Source organism: Hyperoodon ampullatus, assembly GCF_949752795.1.
Source record: "Hyperoodon ampullatus genome assembly, chromosome: 3".
NCBI classification, from domain to species: domain Eukaryota; kingdom Metazoa; phylum Chordata; class Mammalia; order Artiodactyla; family Ziphiidae; genus Hyperoodon; species Hyperoodon ampullatus.
Genome location: NC_136916.1, coordinates 36,328,787 through 36,348,480, shown reverse-complemented (window position 1 = coordinate 36,348,480; position 19,694 = coordinate 36,328,787). Strand labels below are relative to the sequence as shown.

The 19,694-nt window shown below is 40.9% G+C and overlaps 1 protein-coding gene across 2 annotated transcripts in view; it reads left to right on the top strand.

Moving 5' to 3' along the window:
- PDE8A (phosphodiesterase 8A) overlaps positions 1 to 19,694 on the top strand; it is a gene marked incomplete at both ends in the record, with an annotated part of 152,574 nt that overhangs the window by 75,039 nt on the left and 57,841 nt on the right. For both annotated transcript variants that reach the window (XM_079700005.1, XM_079700004.1), the window contains 3 exons: positions 7,676 to 7,732; positions 8,431 to 8,485; positions 16,425 to 16,513. In XM_079700005.1, coding sequence (XP_079556131.1) covers positions 7,676 to 7,732; positions 8,431 to 8,485; positions 16,425 to 16,513 — 201 coding nt within the window. The remainder of the gene's footprint in view (positions 1 to 7,675; positions 7,733 to 8,430; positions 8,486 to 16,424; positions 16,514 to 19,694) is intronic.

Genomic DNA, 19,694 nt, shown 5'->3' with positions numbered 1-19,694 from the left:
CCCTGCAGGAAGGAAGTGGGAAGAGGCTTTGCTTTACTCCCACTGTGTCCTGCTGAGCCTGGGATGCTGGAGTTGCACTGACCAGAGCCGGGCACCATCACTTCTGTGATTTACTTTCTACATCCACTAGGAAACCCAAGACAGGGAGCAGAGGGAGATGGACAAAGACGTGGTTTTTCCTACCATGTTGTAAGAAGGGGCAGAGGCGTAAGGAGCCTGGGAACATTCCTTCACACATTGCAGTTTCAGAACAGCAAACTGCATCAGTTGTCAGGTTTAGCCAGAGGATGGCAGACAGCAGGCCAGGAGTCCCCTCTGTGCAGCAGAGCCATGCATGCCTGCCTGCAGCGCTCTCTGAGCACGAACTTGCACCTGTTGACCTGATCTGCAGGTCCAGACCTCAGAGGAGGACGGCTGCTAACCCCAAGGGTCCAGCAGAGGGGTGCAAGGGAGACTCCTTTGACCATCTCTGCTGCAGACACTCTGCCTGTGTTGATGTTGTTCCCGTTCAAGGATAAAGAAAGGGACCAAAAAGCTGCCAAATTATGGAAGGGGAAAGAACAGCCTGAAGACAAAGAAAATTGTTTTCTATAAGAAACTGAAGAACCTTTTAGAAGACATATGCTTAGTGTACTCAGAAGAAATGAAGAGCTAGTCCTCTGTGCAACAGGAGCAGGGCTCTGTAATGAAAGGGAAGATTTTTATAAAGGGAGGCGGAGGAAGTAAAGCACTGCGTAGAAACCCAACATACGTTAACAGAATTAAGTCTGTGTTGACGTGAAAGGATGCTCAACATCACTAATCATTAGAGGAATGCAAATCAAAACTACAATGAGGTATCACCTCACACCAGTCAGAATGGCCATCATCAAAAAATCTACGAACAATAAATGCTGGAGAGGGTGTGGAGAAAAGGGAACCCTCTTGCACTGTTGGTGGGAATGTAGATTGATACAGCCACTATGGAGAACAGTATGGAGGTTCCTTAAAAAACTAAAAATAGAACTACCACGTGACCCAGCAATCCCACTACTGGGCACATACCCTGAGAAAACCATAATTCAAAAAGAGTCATGTACCACAGTGTTCACTGCAGCACTGTTTACAATCACCAGGACATGGAAGCAACCTAAGTGTCCATTGACAGATATGAATGGATAAAGAAGATGTGGCATGTATATACAATGGAATATTACTCAGCCATAAAAAGAAATGAAATTGAATTATTTGTAGTGAGGTGGATGGACCTAGAGTCTGTCATACAGAGGGAAGTGAGTCAGAAAGAGAAAAACAAATACCTATATGCACAAACAAAACAAATATGCTAACACATATTTATGGAATCTAAAAAAAAAATGGTTCCGATGAACCTAGGGGCAGGACAGGAATAAAGACGCAGGTGTAGAGGATGGACTTGAGGACACGGGGAGGGGGAAGGGTAAGCTGGGACGAAGTGAGAGAGTGGCATGGACATATATATACTACCAAGTGTATAACAGATAGCTAGTAGGAAGCAGCTGGATAGCACAGGGAGATCAGCTCAGTGCTTTGTGACCACCTAGAGGGGTGGGATAGGGAGGGTGGGAGGGAGATGCAAGAGGGAGGGGATGGGGGATATATGTATATGTAGAGCTGATTCACTTTTTTTATAAAGCAGAAACACAACATTGTAAAGCAATTATACTCCAATAAAGATGTTTAAAAAAAAAAAAAGTCTGTGTTGAATGCAGAAGCAAGATTGAACTCAGAGCGCTGGGTGCTTTCATAACAATCTCTGGATTTACCTTGGTCTGAACATCCTTTTTACTATCGTAGATTCCATTCTTTTCAATGTGAAACTCATTCCATGTGGCAAGAGGGAACAGTGGCATAGTACAAGTAATGGAGTTGTGGTTTTGTAAAATTTAAGTCATTGAAGAGCTTTGCTGTGTTCATACAGTAAGCCTCCAGCATGTGGCCTTTTTTCCAGTTTTGTATCAAGACCATCATCAGCATTACTTGTAGTTTCCTAGTGTATCTGGAGACTCGTAGTTGCCCCCCAATATCCATTTCTACTCTTTTCTTAATAGAAGAATATCTAGTGTTTAGTGGGAATACGACCACCTAGAAAATATACCGCATTCCCTAGCTTTTCCAGTGGAAGTGTCATGTGCATCTTCTGAAAAGTGTCCTTGAAGGGAATATGCATGCCGTTCTTCCTGCTGTCTGGAATGTGGATGTTATGGCTAGAGCTCAGCATCTGTCTTGGACCATGAGGAAGAAACCACGTACAGTCAATAATAGAGAAACATAAGACAGAAGGAGCCCAGTTCCTGATGCTGCAGAGTGCCATTGCAGCTTGAACTGCTCACCTCTGCACACCTTGCATGTGGGAGACAAGTCTTGTTTAAGCCACTTTCTCTGGAGTTTTCTGTTGTGCATAACCAAATCAAATGCAAATGTTTCACCAGGTAGCATGGTTCTGAGAGCTTCCCAGCATGCTTGTGCAGCCTTTCAGAATCTCATGCTGTAGACTCACGCCCCATCTTTCTTTTTTTTTTCTTTTTTTAAGATTTTTTTTTTTGATGTGGACCAGTTTTTTTTTAAGTCTTTATTGAATTTGTTACAATATTGCTTCTGTTTTATGTTTTGATTTTTTGCCCAGGAGGCATGTGGGATCTTAGCTCCCTGGCCAGGGATCGAACCCACACCCCCTGCATTGGAAGGCAAAGTCTTAGCCACTGGACTGCCAGGGAAGTCCCTCACACCCCATCTTTTTTTCTGACTTCTTGAAATCTTCCTTCCGAATGTCCGGGTGTATATTTTGATGATGCCATGTCATTTCTTTCTTAGTTTTCATGAATTCTAAAGTAAAGGGTGTTATTTTGCAACCCGGTTCCTGACATTTCTATTTCCTAGCCAGTTCTTCCTTCTTATGGACCAGAGAAAGTTAAGAATACACCTCTGCCTTTTCATACCATGTTAGACCTCCTTTGCAGGGACCTGCTTGTCTCCAGGAAACATGGTCTTTCCTTCTACTTTGTCCTTAGCCCAGTGCCCCTCATCTCTGTATCCAAATCTACTTAACTGAGATCATCTACCTGGTTGCGTACTTGCTATTATACCACTCAGATCTCTGTTTTTCTTGTAAAAAGATGAGAGCTGGTTTGAAATGGCTGGCTGCGTACTTAAATTGCCTTTTCTCCCTCTAAATCTTCGTGATATGATAGAAGTATAAATGTAAGAACAACTACAGTGTCCTAAGAAGTCATGGAAATACCATTTGTGAGTCCATGTCTTTCATTCCCTGTTTAAGATTAGTGCTAGGCATTAAAAGGATCATACACCATGATCAAGTGGGGTTTATTCCAGGAATGCAAGGATTCTTCAATATACGCAAATCAATCAATGTGATACACCATATTAACAAGTTGAAGGAGAAAAACCATATGATCATCTCAATAGATGCAGAGAAAGCTTTCGACAAAATTCAACACCCATTTATGATAAAAACCCTGCAGAAAGTAGGCATAGAGGGAACTTTCCTCAACATAATAAAGGCCATATATGACAAACCCACAGCCAACATTGTCCTCAATGGTGAAAAACTGAAACCATTTCCACTAAGATCAGGAACAAGACAAGGCTGCCCACTCTCACCACTCTTATTCAACATAGTTTTGGAAGTTTTAGCCACAGCAATCAGAGAAGAAAAGGAAATAAAAGGAATCCAAATTGGAAAAGAAGAAGTAAAGCTGTCACTGTTTGCAGATGACATGATACTATACATAGAGAATCCTAAAGATGCTACCGAAAAACTACTAGAGCTAATCAATGAATTTGGTAAAGTAGCAGGATACAAAATTAATGCACAGAAATCTCTGGCATTCCTGTACACTAATGATGAAAAATCTGAAAATGAAATCAAGAAAACACTCCCATTTACCATTGCAACAAAAAGAATAAAATATCTAGGAATAAACCTACCTAAGGAGACAAAAGACCTGTATGCAGAAAATTATAAGACACTGATGAAAGAAATTAAAGATGATATGAATAGATGGAGAGATATACCATGCTCCTGGATTGGAAGAATCAATATTGTGAAAATGACTCTACTACCCAAAGCAATCTACAGATTCAATGCAATCCCTATCAAACTACCACTGGCATTTTTCACAGAAGTAGAACAAAAAATTTCAAAATTTGTTTGGAAAAACAAAAGACCCCGAATAGCCAAAGCAATCTTGAGAACGAAAAACGGAGCTGGAGGAATCAGGCTGCCTGACTTCAGACTATACTACAAAGCTACAGTAATTAAGACAGTGTGGTACTGGCATAAAAACAGAAAGATAGATCAGTGGATCAGGATAGAAAGCCCAGAGATAAACCCACGCACATATGGCCAACTTATCTTTGATAAAGGAGGCAGGAATGTACAGTGGAGAAAGGACAGCCTCTTCAATAAGTGGTGCTGGGAAAACTGGATAGGGACATGTAAAAGTATGAGATTAGATCATTCCCTAACACCATACACAAAAATAAGCTCAAAATGGATTAAAGACCTAAATGTAAGGCCAGAAACTATCAAACTCTTAGAGGAAAACATAGGCAGAACACTCTATGACATAAATCACAGCAAGATCCTTTTGACCCACCTCCTAGAGAAATGGAAATAAAAACAAAGATAAACAAATGGGACCTAATGAAACTTCAAAGCTTTTGCACAGCAAAGGAAACCATAAACAAGACCAAAAGACAACCCTCAGAATGGGAGAAAATATTTGCAAATGAAGCAACTGACAAAGGATTAATCTCCAAAATTTATAAACAGCTCATGCAGCTCAATAGCAAAAAAACAAACAACCCAATCCAAAAATGGGCAGAAGACTTAAATAGGCATTTCTCCAAAGAAGATATACAGACTGCCAACAAACACATGAAAGAATGCTCAACATCATTAATCATTAGAGAAATGCAAATCAAAACTACAATGAGATATCATCTCACACCAGTCAGAATGGCCATCATCAAGAAATCTAGAAACAATAAATGCTGGAGAGGGTGTGGAGAAAAGGGAACACTCTTGCACTGCTGGTGGGAATGTGAATTGGTACAGCCACTATGGAGAACAGTATGGAGGTTCCTTAAAAAACTAAAAATAGAACTACCATATGACCCAGCAATCCCACTACTAGGCATATACCCTGAGAAAACCATAATTCAAAAAGAGACATGTACCAAAATGTTCATTGCAGCTCTATTCACAATAGCCCGGAGCTGGAAACAACCTAAGTGTCCATCATCGCATGAATGGATAAAGAAGATGTGGCACATATATACAATGGAATATTACTCAGCCATAAAAAGAAACGAAACTGAGCTATTTGTAATGAGGTGGATAGACCTAGAGTCTGTCATACAGAGTGAAGTAAGTCAGAAAGAGAAAGACAAATACCGTATGCTAACACATATATATGGAATTAAAAAAAAAAAATGTCATGAAGAACCTAGGGGTAAAACGGGAATAAAGACACAGACCTACTTGAGAATGGACTTGAGGATATGGGGAAGGGGAAGGGTAAGCTGTGACAAAGGGAAAGAGAGGCATGGACATATATACACTACCAAACGTAAGGTAGATAGATAGTGGGAAGCAGCCGCAGAGCACAGGGAGATCAGCTCGGTGCTTTGTGACCGCCTGGAGGGGTGGGATGGGGAGGGTGGGAGGGAGGGAGATGCATGAGGGAAGGGATGTGGGAACAGATGTATATGTATGACTGATTCACTTTGTTATAAAGCAAAAACTAATAAAAAAAAATAAATAAATAAGATTAGTGCTAGGGTGAGTATTAGCCAACAGGTTAGAAAAGTGACCTGGCCTTGTCTGTTGTGTGAGGGTCTGCCATGCCAGTCACCCTCCCGAGCTGAAACAGCCCTTCCCATGGCTCCTTCTCCAGGAGGGTGAGCTTGGCTATTTTCTAGGCAGGGAGACCATGTTTGGACCAGGGCCTGGCACCTGGTCAGCAAGCCCTTCAGCGACCTGTTGAGAGGGCTCTTCCAGTAGAGCCAGGTAGCCAGTGCCCTTTAGGTTGGCTCCCTCTGGAGATGGTAGGCAAATAGAAGCTGGAGGAGTACAGTGGACCCTAGGAGAAGCAGAAGTGTTAACACAGAGAGAGAGAGAGCGAGAGAGAGAGTGTTACGAGCTACGTGGTCCATGAGAGAGACTGGCTGGTCCCTAGGGCTGCTTTTCCATCCCTGAGCAACTTCCCAACCCCAGAGCTAGTCTGCATCTGTCGTTGGACTTCAGCCTTTCTCAGCCTGAGCTCCGTGAGAAAATTAAGCTTCAGTGCCCTGAGGCAGGGATAGGCAAAGGGGAACACAGTCAGGCCCATTCATTTATGTATTGTCTGTGGCTGCTCTCGTGCTACAATGGCAGAATTGAGTAGTTGTGACAGAGTCTGTATGGCCCAAAAAGCCTAAAATATTTACTCTCTGGCCCTTTGCAGAGAAATTTTGCCAAAACTGAGGCATCCATTGTATATGATGAATTGACTTTTCTCTTACGCATCTGGAATGGTTATGTTATGAACCATCCTTGGGAGAATTGAGAAATAGTCACTCAGATCAGTTTCCGTGTTCAGTGATTCAGAAGTGATACAAGTGATTCTTGAATCAGCAGAACTGAAGTAAGGCAGTAAGTCCGGGCTACTCTCTGTCCCATCCCGGACACATTGTCCAGGGGCCAGCGTGCTTCTGACTTGGCTGGGGCAGTCTGGATCCAGTCCTCTCCATCTCCTCCGTCTGAAGTCACCCTCCGGTGTGAGTCCTCTTCCTTCCAGGCCAGGGGCCGAGTTCCTCCCTCTTCCTGTGGCCTGGCTCTTCTTCTCTGGATAGGCCTGCTTTCTTCCCCAGGGTAGGATGGGTCAAAGCCATTGCATATCTCCAGTGGAGCAACTTCTTTTCCTCCTACTCCTCTCTGTCACATTTATCTCTGCCCTCTCTCATCTTTTGGCTGGATTTTCATTCCCCGTGACTTTCTGGGAAGCTGCTTCTCCGGAAGGTTGAATTCAATCCCTGTGGGCAGACTCATACTCCTTGGGTAATTTAAGTCTTCTACTTTTCTCAACCAGTCTTCCATTCTTAATTTTTCCTGCCAGGTGTTGATTCTCCTCTTTCTGACTGATAAGAATATCTTGCATTTCCAAGTTTTGAATATTTATTGTTACTGTTTTTGCCTGCATTCTACTTGGGAACCCTTCTTTGCACTGCTTAGAATACAGTGGAGAGCTGACCCTTGGGCTGCTTCACCCCAGCTAGTGGTAATATACATAAACTTGCATTTTTCTTTGGTAGGAAGAGACGAGTAACCCCTTTCATGTAAGCCCCAGGTAGGGAAAATTTTCCGCCTGAAACAGCTTAGGTTAAGAAACAGCAGAAGTAGAAGGCACATCATTTGCACTAGCTGTTATCTTCACACTCCATAATTGTTAGGGTTACCATAGGCCACTAGTTAGGAGTTTGTCCTCCAAAGAGAGAAAGATCAAGTAGCTAAGAAGGTGCCTCCAGCGTATGAAGGGATCTTTTGCTCTCCCTTCTCCCTCTCCCCCAGCTTTAATTGTTCTACCAAAATCGTTTAGGTATATTTAGTTTTTAAATAATTGCTTTAAATTTATTTTAAAACTTTTTTTTAAAGGTCTATCAGATCATCAGAACTCTCAGAAAACACAGTTATTGTTGGTGTAGTACGCAGGTAAGATATTTCCTTCTTTCCTTCTTTTTTGATGTTGAAATTCAGGTGTCAGTGTAATGTTTGCTTTTAACAGAGGCCCAAATAACAGCTTGTGGGCCATGACAGGCCTCACCCTTTTTAGTTGGGCCTTTTTTTCTTTACTCTTTCTTATTTTCTTTCACTTTGGCAGTTAAATTCATGGCTGGAGTTTGTACTCTCATACTAGGTTTTGTGATTTTGGACTGCCTTTCACTTTAGAAATAGGCAAACACGAGAGAATTCCATTCCTAAAGTATGAATGTTTTCCAGGCGTATTTCCTAGGGACTTCAAACTCCAAATATCTATGAAGATTTGAATTATATATAATTGGGGGAAATCTTATATTTCATTTTAAAATTGGAGGTAAGGAAAGAACAGAAATAATTTAGTTTAAATTAAAATTTTTCTGTATCAAATAGATATACAGTCACTCCTGTATCCTGGCTGTTAGTGTAATCTCTGTATTTCAAGCATTAATATACACTGCCAAAAAGCCAAGTGTGAAACTAAAACAGAAAACTGTTTTCAACTTTATACGTTTGATTTGTATGTTAATCTAATTCATCTAAAAGTGCTCATTATATGACAATTATAATATTATGTAAATTAATGAGTAGTTAAAGATGTGAGATGTAATTGATAAAAACTGTCTCTAACCATTTACTATATTCTTTTGAAGGGCGGTTAGAGAAGAGTCATCTGTAATGTCCCTCATTGAGGCTGGCTTTACAAGGGTATGTACCCACTTTTTTGTTATACAAGTATAATTCAGCATGAGAAGTTATTTTATCTGAGTTTAGAGCCCAGCAATAGTTTTGAATTAATTTGAAGAAAAAAAATTGTCCTTATGCTGTGTTACAGTTTGGTTTAACTTTATAATCTGGTAATCTAATAATCCACAACACTTTGCTTTCTTAGTCTCTCAAAACTATGCCTGCTAAAGTCATCTAAACATATTAAAATCTCCTTTAATGGCTTACTCATTAAAAATTATACCATAGGATGTGTTGTTATAATGCTTACATGTTTACATGCAACTTTAAAGCCAGTTCAAGGATTCTGGAAGTAAGACCTCCCCAACATGGCTCCCTTTCTTTCCACCACTGGCTCCAGTCTGTTGGTTTCTCTTAAGCCAAAAAGCTTCTGAAGGCTTTGGTCAGCTGGTTGCCAATGAGCCTTGGGAATCATGATGGAGAGAACTTATGTAAGGCTGATTGTTGGGCAGATTTGTAGCCCAAATTAATATTATCAATGAGGTAGTCCAGAAACCTCAAGCCTTGAACTTAGTTTAAAGTGATTCTGGGGCTTCCCTGGTGGCACAGTGGTTAAGAATTCGCCTGCCAATGCAGGGGACATGGGTTCGAGCCCTGGTCCAGGAAGATCCCACACACCGCAGAGCAGCTAAGCCCGTGCACCACAACTGTGAGCCTGCACTCTAGAGCCTGTGAGCCACAACTACTGAGCCCGCGCTCCACAACTACTGAAGCCTGCACACCTAGAGCCCATGCTCCGCAGCAAGAGAAGCCACCGCAGTGAGAAGCCTGTGCATCGCAATGAAGAGTAGCCCCGCTCGCTGCAACTAGAGAAAAACCCGCACGCAGCAATGAAGACCCAACGCAGCCAAAAATAAAATAAAATAAATAAATGTATTAAAAAAATAATAAATAAGGTGATTCTGGATGGTAGCACTCCCAGGTATTTGGAAGAAGCAAATTACAAATCCTCCCAGAGAAAGACACCTTCTTCTTTGGCCTCAGAGAATCTCTGCAAATAATCAGTCAGGGGCAGCAGGCAGCACTCAGCATTAACCAATCCACCAGGAGACAAGGCATTGCAAGTGAGAACTAGCAGGGGGAGAAAGACAGCAGGAACAGACCCTCACAGTCCTCAGAAATTAGAATGATCAGATATGAATTGTAAAACAATTATGCCTATTATATGTAAAGAAATAAAGACAAGACAAGCTTGGAAATATCTGCAAGGAATAAGAAAGTATAAAAAGTGACAGCACATTTTAGGTAGAACGTAATCGAGTTTTGAGAAGTGTGCATATAATAACTGAAAATTTGAAAACTTAGTAAGTCAGAAGAAATTATCCAGCATGTAGCACAAAGATAAAAAAATAGAAAATAAATTAGAGAGGTTTAGAAATGTGGAGGGTAGAATGTACAGTTTAGCATACATGTAACTGGAGTTCCAGAAGGACAGAAGAGAGAATGGGGCAGTATATTTGAAGAGAATTCTCCAGAAATGATGGAAGACTTTAGTCCACAGATTCCAAAATTCCAAAGTAGAGTAAATAAAAAGAGGACATATCATAGTGAAAAAACAAACAAACAAAAACAAGATCTTAAAATCAGCCAGAGAAAAAAGATTAACCTTCAAAAGAATAGCAGACTAACAGCTAGCTTCTCAGCAGCAATAAACGGAAGATAGAAAACAGTGGAATAATATTTTCAGTGTGATAAAAGAAAATAACTGCCAACCTAGATTGTTACACCTAGCCTAAATACTTTCAAAAATGAAGGTGTAATAAAGACTTTCAGAAATATGAAAATTGAGGCAGTTTGTAAGTAGCAGATTCTCACAAGGAAATTCGTAAGGAGGTACTTCAAACAGAAGCAAGGTAAGTCCCAAGTGGGAGGCCTGAAAGGCAGGAAGGAATGAGGAACAAGAAAATGTGAATGTGGGGTAATTATAAACACATGTTTACTGTATAAAACAGTAATAATGTCTCATCTGATTAGAGATTACGGTGAGAAAAGGACTGTAACCTGAGAGTCACACACCCAGCTAAGTTACTGTTCGTGCCCTTTAGGGCAAAAGAGATATTCCTTTTGGGGGATATACGTAAAATTCAGAGATGTGTTTCCCCAGTAGCCCTGTCTGAGGAAAATGATTGAGTAAGGACTTCAACCATAGAACAAATGAACTGGAACAGAAATTCTAAGATGAGGGAGAGAGCGGTAGAGAGAAGTGATAGGAGGGGAGCCTCCCCTGCTCCCCCCTCCTTCTCGAGCCCTCCTTCTTTCTGTGTCTGCGTGTGTACATACACGGGTATGGGTATGTGTGTGCAATGTAGAATATATTTGTTTATATATAATTATCATTACATAACATCCAATAATAGCTCAGTATTTAAATTCTAGACTATCTGAACAAACCCTAGGTGTCTTCAAGGTTTTGGGGGAGGAAGTAGAGGTAAAAGGGTTCTTGTGACCTCACCTAGCAGACAGGGAATGGGGGTGGGCAGTGAAAGTATTCTGAAGTTTTCTTCTTTATGGGAAATGTGCTGGTGGGAGATACTTTGTTCTGGAGGTAACTGGTATCTTGTTTTCAAATAATAGTAAAGAAATCTATGTCTGCTTTTGAGATCGGTGAAAAGGAAAGTAACCATTAATACAGAAGTTTAAGTAGACTTCCAAATTAACAAAATATGGAATTTGCGGGAATTCCCTGGTGATCCAGTGGTTAGGACTCCATGCTTTCACTGCCAAGGGCCCGAGTTCAATCCCTGGTCAGGGAACCAAGATCCCACAAGCTGCTCAGCACGGCCAAGAAACAAACCAAAAAACCGTACGGAATTTATAGCAACTTGATCAAACTGGCAGATCCAAGGAAGGGGAAACAACAGTGTGAAAGCAATCATAAACACAAAGTAAGATAAGAGTAAAATCAAGTGCATGGGAATGGGCTGAATTCTCTCATTAAAGGATAAGCCATTAGATTGGGTTACAAAAGTACAATTATATGATGTTTATAAGACAGTGATAAAAGGAGCTTAATAATAAAGAAACAAAGAGGTAGCAAATAAATGCAGACAAAAGGAACACAGGAATTCCAATATTAACATCAGATAAGGTGGAACTTAAGACCTTGTTTTATACACACATAATTTTATATAAAAATTTTAGATTATTATTATTACATAGTTTTTTGGTTCTCCCTTTTTGACACTCCCACAACATTCACACATATCAGTGCCTGTCCCCATTCCCTGACCTCCAGTAATCCATGTGAGCTAGTATGAGAAAAACCACATTAGCCAGCGTGAAGGTGAGCATTCCTTTAAGAATCCCAGGTTGGAAGTTGTAGATCACCTATTCCCAGGAATCGTTAGGTCATCCCTCCTTAAACTGCTTAGGGAAGCATTCACAAGGGGCAAAACACTTTCCCAGATAACTTTGAAGATCTTTATATTATTACTCTTAAGCTGCAGAACTGGCTGTCCTTTTTTGTGTGTGTGCGGTACGCGGGCCTCTCACTGTTGTGGCCTCTCCCATTGCGGAGCACAGGCTCCGGACGCGCAGGCTCAGCGGCCATGGCTCACAGGCCCAGCCGCTGCGTGGCATGTGGGATCTTCCCGGACCGGGGCACGAACCCATGTCCCCTGCATCGGCAGGCGGACCCTCAACCACCGCGCCACCAGGGAAGCCCAGAACTGGTTATTCTTAACAAGTACCTTCGATGCTTCCACTTTGCAGTGAAACTAGTGAAACTTGGGGGATAGAATATTCATCTTGCCTTGGGTTGTTTGCTTACCTACAGCCACCAGCAGTCATTAAGCTTTTTATTTGTACGAGGTCATAGATGCAGTGTTGGAAATTGTGTGTTTGAAATTCTGCGCAAGGAAGTCCATCAGCACAGCTTCGTGGACTGGGAAGCGTGTCCTGGTAGAAAGTCTAGTTAACCATGGACTTTGTATTTTCCTAGTATAATTGAGTTATCATGAAACTAATTTGAAAATTCAAAAGTAACCGACATACACACTTTGCCTGCCCTCTCACCCGTACAACTTAATCAGGGTGTCCCCCCGAAGCATTTGCTGGGAACCACGGTTAAGTGCATGTCTCTGCGAAAACACTCCCATGCAAAAAACACAAAGGTTTTAAAGTAATCATTTTAGAGGTCTGTGACTTAGGAAGTATGGAGATAGCAGCAACCTCACCACTTTATAAGTGACGAATCCAAGTCGGTGACCAGTCCTCAGAGACTACACGCGCTAACTCTTCTCATGCAGAGTCCTGTACCCTCAGGTAACAAAAGGATAGTGAGGTGACAGAGGGCACGGAGACAGAGCAGAGCATCCAGACCTAGAGGGAAGGTGATTCTCCAGAGTCTCATGCTGGGAGGCAGTGGGGCCCATGCTTGAACCCAGCCCTGGACTTGAAAGCCATCACCACAGTGAGAACTCTGGGATTCAGGGGGCAGTCAGCTATTCTGTGGATTGGCCATAGTTCAGGAGTTCAGGATGGATGGATGGAGACCTACTTGCCTCCTCAGTTGGACTTGGCGGCTGAGCTTTTGCTGACTAAAATCTCGAAGGTTAGGGTTTGGTATCTCTCAACACTGGTTGTGGGTTAGAACCCCCTGAAAGGCTTCCCTGTTTCAGTTGGTGTGGGGAGGAGCCTGCACGTTGGTATTATTTTTTAAGATTGCAAGGAATTCTAATATGCAGCCAAGGGTTGAGAACCACTGGGTGGGGCCCAGCAAGGTGGGTGTGGTATGCTCTGGAGAAAGCAAGGCTGAGTTGTCTCAGGAGTCTGCAGGACTGTGGCCCCGGCCCCTCTTGTGGGATGGGTTGGGGAGGGGAGACCAGCTGCTGTTCAAGCAGAGGGAATAGCGGCCTGATTCCTGAAGATCCCTGGACCTGCTGCCCTTCTCCACCCTCTATGCCCTGTGGAATCCTTGGGACATGAATGAAAGTTGGAGAAGGGCAGGAAAGACAGGATATTTAGATACACAGAACAAAGCAGAGGTAGTGAGGGAGAGGGGCAGATAGCAGGAGCAAATGCTGTACTTTTAGTCACATGTGCTTGTTTTTTAGCCATGATGTCTAACTTTGGGGTAAAAAAGTTTGGATATGTACATTCACACCCAGTGAAAACTCTGGTTGCATGCATGGGAGGCCATGACACATAATACACATGGCTTCGTGTCCCAAGATGTCACCTGCAGAGCAGGTGAAGCCAGGCAAGCGCGTGGACAGCTGGAGACATCTGTCCATCTCAAGTCCCCCACCCCTTGTCTACTGGAGTGGCACAAGCACTATACCCGGAAATCTCTCCTCCCTATTCCTGCCTGGTCCACAGTGGGCGCCTCTGCAGATGGGCAGTGTTCCTGGACGTGCCTGAGGGCTCATGGCTGACTGAGGAGTGAGCGGCAGGGCCAGCACTCTCCTCCCCTCTCAGCAGCGGGGAGCTGGTAGGCATGTCACCTCTCTCAGACTTCTGTGGGTAAGAAGGGCTGTGTTTGGCCTGCAGGCCCGGGAACCATCATGCCCATGGCCAGCAGGCCTTGCCTTCCCTCCCAGGGGACGGCAGTCACTGTGCTTTATGTTTGTGCAACAGTTTACAGTTAGAGTGCTTTCTCATGGTCGTCTGGTGGAGCAGGGTGTCTTGTTTTGCAGGTGAGGAAGCAGGCTCAGGAAGGTTAAGGGCCTCATGGAGAATCATACAGCTTTTAAGGCATGAACTTGGGGCTGGATTTTTAGGTTTCTTGACACAATGACAAGACCCTGAGCACTGTTCAAACAGGGATATCTGCCTTCACTGGCAGTAGAAGGAGCTCCACAAGGGGCCCTGTCCCCTGGATTGGTCTGGCTTTGGTTGTCGATAGTGGCCTGCAGATGTCCTGCCTCTTAGCCTCAGCTTCCTCCTCAGTCAGATATTATCTGTGTATTGAGCAGGTGAAAGCAAGAGCTGTTCACAGAAATAGGGGTGAGTAAATGTTCACAAATATTTTTTTACATCTGAATGTAACTACGTGACAGAACGTAGCGACTTGTAAGATGTCTTCATGAAATACGTAATTTGGTGGTGCTCAGGTTTCCCATTCCCATGTAAATTTGCTTCGTTGAGATGTTTCCATTATGTAAAGGTTATTATACAAAACAGTTACTGTCCACAGCAATAAGAGAGACCTGGGCAAAGCCATGGCTCTGCCAGTACCTCTGCTGTGGAGGGTAATCCTTTGTCAGCTTAGTTGAGCTGCTGTTTGAAGTGACTGTAGGAGAATGTTGCCTGAGTGCGAGTTACCTCTGTGAAACTCAGCTACAAAGAGATGTGCAAGCATATTTTTGCTTACCGTGAGCTTGTTCAGCTCGAAAGAGGACAACATATTGCTCTTGAATAAGTGAATAGACTCTGAAAGTTAATATAGACAGGACTTTAGTTAATAAATTTCCTCCTTCTGTATATTCTAGGCTCTGCTAGTGACGTGTAGACATCAAAAATCCTCTTACTTCAAGGCAGTGAAAGAAAAGCCTTTTTAAGGGCTCTTTTTTTTCTTGAACTTTTTTTTTTAGTGGAATTAAATATTGTGTTAGTTTCAGGTGTACAGCAAAGTGATTCAGTCATATATATATACAAATATACATATGTATATATATATACATATTTATACTTTTTCAGATTCTTTTCCATTAAAGGTTATTATAAGATATTGAATATAGTTTCCTGTGATATACAGTAGGACCTTGTTGTTTACCTATTTTACATACAGTAGTGTATATCTGTTAATCCCAAACTCCTAATTTATCCCTCTCCCCATCCTTTCCCCTTTGGTAACCATAAGTGTGTTTTCTATGTCTGTCAGTCTATTTCTGTTTTGTAAATAAGTTCATTTGTATTTTTTTTTAGATTCCCACATATAGATGATATCATATGATATTTGCCTTTCTCTGTCTGACTTACTTCACTTGGTATGATAATCTCTAGGTCCATTCATGTTGCTGCAAATGGCATTATTTCATTCTTTTTTATGGCTGAGTAATATTCCATTGTACATACTACACACACACACACACACACACTCACACACACACACACACACACACACCCCACACATCTTCTTTATGCATTCCTCTCTCGATGGACTATTAGGAGGTTGCTTCCATGTCTTGGCTATTGTAAATAGTACTGCTGTGAACGTTGGGGTGCATGTATCTTTTTGAATTATAGTTTTCTCTGGATACATGCCCAGGAATGAAGGCCTATTTTTTTCTAATTCCATTTATTTACTACTTTATTGAGATACTATTCATATACCATGTAATTCAGCTATTTATTTATTTTAAACTTGACATAATATTTTTATAAAAATGTAAAATAATTATAATGCAATTTTCCATTTCCTCATTTTACTTGACAGCGTGTCTCGTACATCATTCCATATAAGTGTGTGTATAATAGCTGCATGCTGTTCCATTAAATGGTTATACTATAGTATACTGTAGTTTTTAAAATTAATTTATTTAAAAATTATTTTATTTTTTTCTCTTTCCAGCAAATACCTTGCCCTTTCTGCCTTTCTTTCCCTTCCTTCCTTCCTCCCTCCCTCCCCCCTTCCTTCCTTCCTTCCTTCCTTCCTTCCTTCTTTCTGCCTTTTCTTCTCTTTATTGAGGTATAGTTGATCGATTCAGCCACTTAAAGTGTACAACTCAGTGGTTTCTTAATATATTCTCAGATATGTGCAAGTACTATTTTTTAAAAGCTAATTTGGTACCCATAAGTTTTCATCTCTCATTTCCTGTTCATCATGAAAGATAAATTATTTTTTAGATTTCAGGTACCAAGTTGAGAATCCTGTTGGAAAGAATTATTTTTTATATATGTATTTAATCATTTAAAGGTGCACATTTGTTTATCCACAAAATCCCCTTTCTGTTTGTAGAGGTATGTAGAAAACCCCAGCGCCATGGCCTGTTACAATGAACTGCTCCAGATGGAGTTTGGATTGGTGCGCCCACAGCTGAAACTCAGGTAATTCTGCTGCTTCTGGTAAGCCGACCATATCACACAGAGCATTGTTGCAAGTGAGGACTTCGGTTGTGGGCGGCTACATTTTGGTTGTAACTGACCTCCTGCTGAAATGGGATGGGGTGGTGGGAAGGCATCTCTCCTCACAAAATGCTTTCAGAGTCTGCCTGGATGTCTAATAGGTGGTCATGTTAGTGATTGGAGACTCAGCATTTAAAGATGGGGCTCCATTGGTGACTTCCCTGGCGGCCCAGTGGTTAAAACTTGACGCTGTCACTGCCGGGGCCCTGGGTTTGATCCCTGGTCGGGGAGGATAACACAAACCACATGGCGTGGCCAAAAAAAGAAAAAAAAAGATGGGGCACCAAAATAATAGCAAATGAAAAAGCAGGATGCAAAAGTATATATACTGAATTATCTGTTTTGTTTTTTAATTAAAAAATTACTTTTAATATACACATACACCCAACCCATTAACATTATTATCTCTGGTAGGTGACATGTTTTCTTCTCTACAATAAGCATTTTGTAATTTGCTCTTGCTAAACAGTTTTTTTTTTTTTAACTGATGAGTGGAAACCTTGTTCTTTGTAGAGTGAGAAAAGCAGAAAAATTAGTAAAATTATATGAGGTTGACAGAAATGAAAAAAATGTCAGTAGCTCTTTATCATCCTAGGTCTCTTCCTTGGGTGGTCTACTATTCTTTAACATTTCCTTTACCAGGATCAAAGAGAGAATGAAATCATTCTGTTTGTATGTGCCAAGGCAGAGAAAAGGGGATTAGAATTTGGGGTATTAACGTTGGTAGGGACCAGCACAGGGTATCACATGCAGAGAAGAAAATACTTCATAGACAAAATGAAATGAAGTGTGAGGTAGCAAAGAAGTGCTGCTGAGCAGAGATGTTTCAGGGCTAGTGAGGTCTACAAAAGAGCTCCTTTTTATTGCCAAAGTTTTCAGGGAAACTTGAGATGGATGGTTGGCCTTGGGCCTGCCTCCTTCTCATTCCTGAGTCTTCCGCAGCCTGGCTGCAGCACTCCCACAGTGAGCTGGGCTGCTGCCCTCTCTGAGAGGAGAACGGAACTGTGGAGCAGGGGGTGATGTTAGAGCTTATTTCATCAAATCACGAATCACGATGCAAAAACCGAGACCCAGGGAGGTTAACTGACTTACATCCAAGATCTCGCACGCAGCACATGGCAAAGGTGGTCCTTTAGGTTGTAACCCCCATTTTCAAAACTGCACTCATTGTCTCTCCTCATGCTCTACTTTGTTCTCTGTGTACCAGCTGACGGCCAAAGGGAGATGTCCACTATAAAGGGAGATATGAAAATATTGATAATGAAGGGAAGGGGGAAATGTGGGGCTAGAGAATTGGGAGCAATAGAGAAAGACTTGTTCTGAGAGATATTAAAATGCACTAAAAAGCTATAACAAGCATCTTTGTGTTACTGCTAGATCAGTAAACTAGAATGTAAAGTCTAGAAATAGACGTGCGTGTATTTAAGAATTTAAGAATTAAGAACATAAGTATATGTGTTCAACATGGCAATTTAAATCCACACAGGAAAGGGTGGACTTTTCAATGAATAGAATTGTGACAACTTATTAACTGGAAAGAAAATTAAGTTATATCCCGATCTCACACCCAGTCCCAAAATAAATTCCAGTGTGCATAATGTTAAAAAGTGTGGCCACATAAGTACTAAAAATGTAAGTGAACATATGTATTTGGATAATGAAGTCTTTTTAAACTCAGCATGGTGTGAAAGCCAGATTTTATAAAGGAAGAGAATCAGATTAGACAACATAAAAATGTTAAGCTTGTCTCAGTAAGTATACCTTAAATAATGTTAAAAATTTAGACAAATAACAAACTGGGAAAAATACATTCTTAACATACAGGACAGGTAGGTTAATATCCTGAATACGTAAAGAGCTTTGATGAATAAGTTTAAAAATGGAAACACCCAGTAGAAAAAATTTAAAAGGACATGTCGTGAACAAGCAGTTTGTAGGAGATATTAATGGCCAATAAACATGAAAAAAAATATTCAGCTTCACTAGTAACCAAAGAAATGAAAATGATATACCATTTTGTATTTACCAGATCTGCAAAAATTAAAAAAGAGTGATAAAACCCAGTAGGGCTTCTCACAGATCCATCTCCTCCAAGCTTGTTATATCAGAGGTGGGAACTTACTTCTCGTTGTTTTTTTGGTTCTTGTTTTTTTAAATAACAGCTTTATTAAGGTAATTCTCCTGATTTTTATATGCCAAGAAAGAAGAGCTAATTTTTATTGGCTAAAGCTGCTTTGTCTTATTTAGCTAGACAGTGTAGTAATACCAGGAATAAAGTAAAGGCATTGTAATTATTGGTTTTATAAATGTAATCTCTGCACTTTATGAACAAGTAGACAGTTGCTTTCTCTTTTTCATCTTCTGAGGCATATACAGGAAAAAAACTGAACGCATTCCCCAGTCATGGGGAATTTGTTTGACTAAATTATGGTATAATTTTACAATAGAATATTATATAGTTATTAAAAGTGATGATAAGGAACTAATTATTGATATGGAAAGATATTAATGTATATGGTTCAGTGGTACAAGCAGATGATAAAACTGTAGAGTATGATCCTATTTTTATAAGTATATGTATTACATGTATATTTACACAAGAAATTGTCTAGAACACCAGTTGATATGCGTAGGTGTTGGGATTTCAGATTATTTAATCTCATTTATTTTTAAACAGATTTATTGAGATAAAATTGACATTCTATACAATTCACCTATTTAAAGTACACAGTTCAGTGGCTTTTAATGTATTCACAGAATTGTGCAACCATTGCCACAATTTTAGAACATTTTCATTACCCGCAGCCCTAGATAACCACTAATCTAATTTCTCTATATACATAGATTTGCCTCTTCTGGACATTTCATATAAACAGAATCATACAATATGTGGTCCTTTTAACTTAGCGTGATGTTTTTCAAGGTTCATCCATATTTTGGCATGCATCAGGGCTTTATTTCTTTTTATATCTGCATAGTATTCCATTGTATGGATATACCACATTTTATTCATCCATTCACCAGTTGATGGACTTTAGGGTTGTTTCCATCTGTGGGCTATAAGTTTTTGTGTGGATGTATGTTTTCATTTCTGTAGGGTATC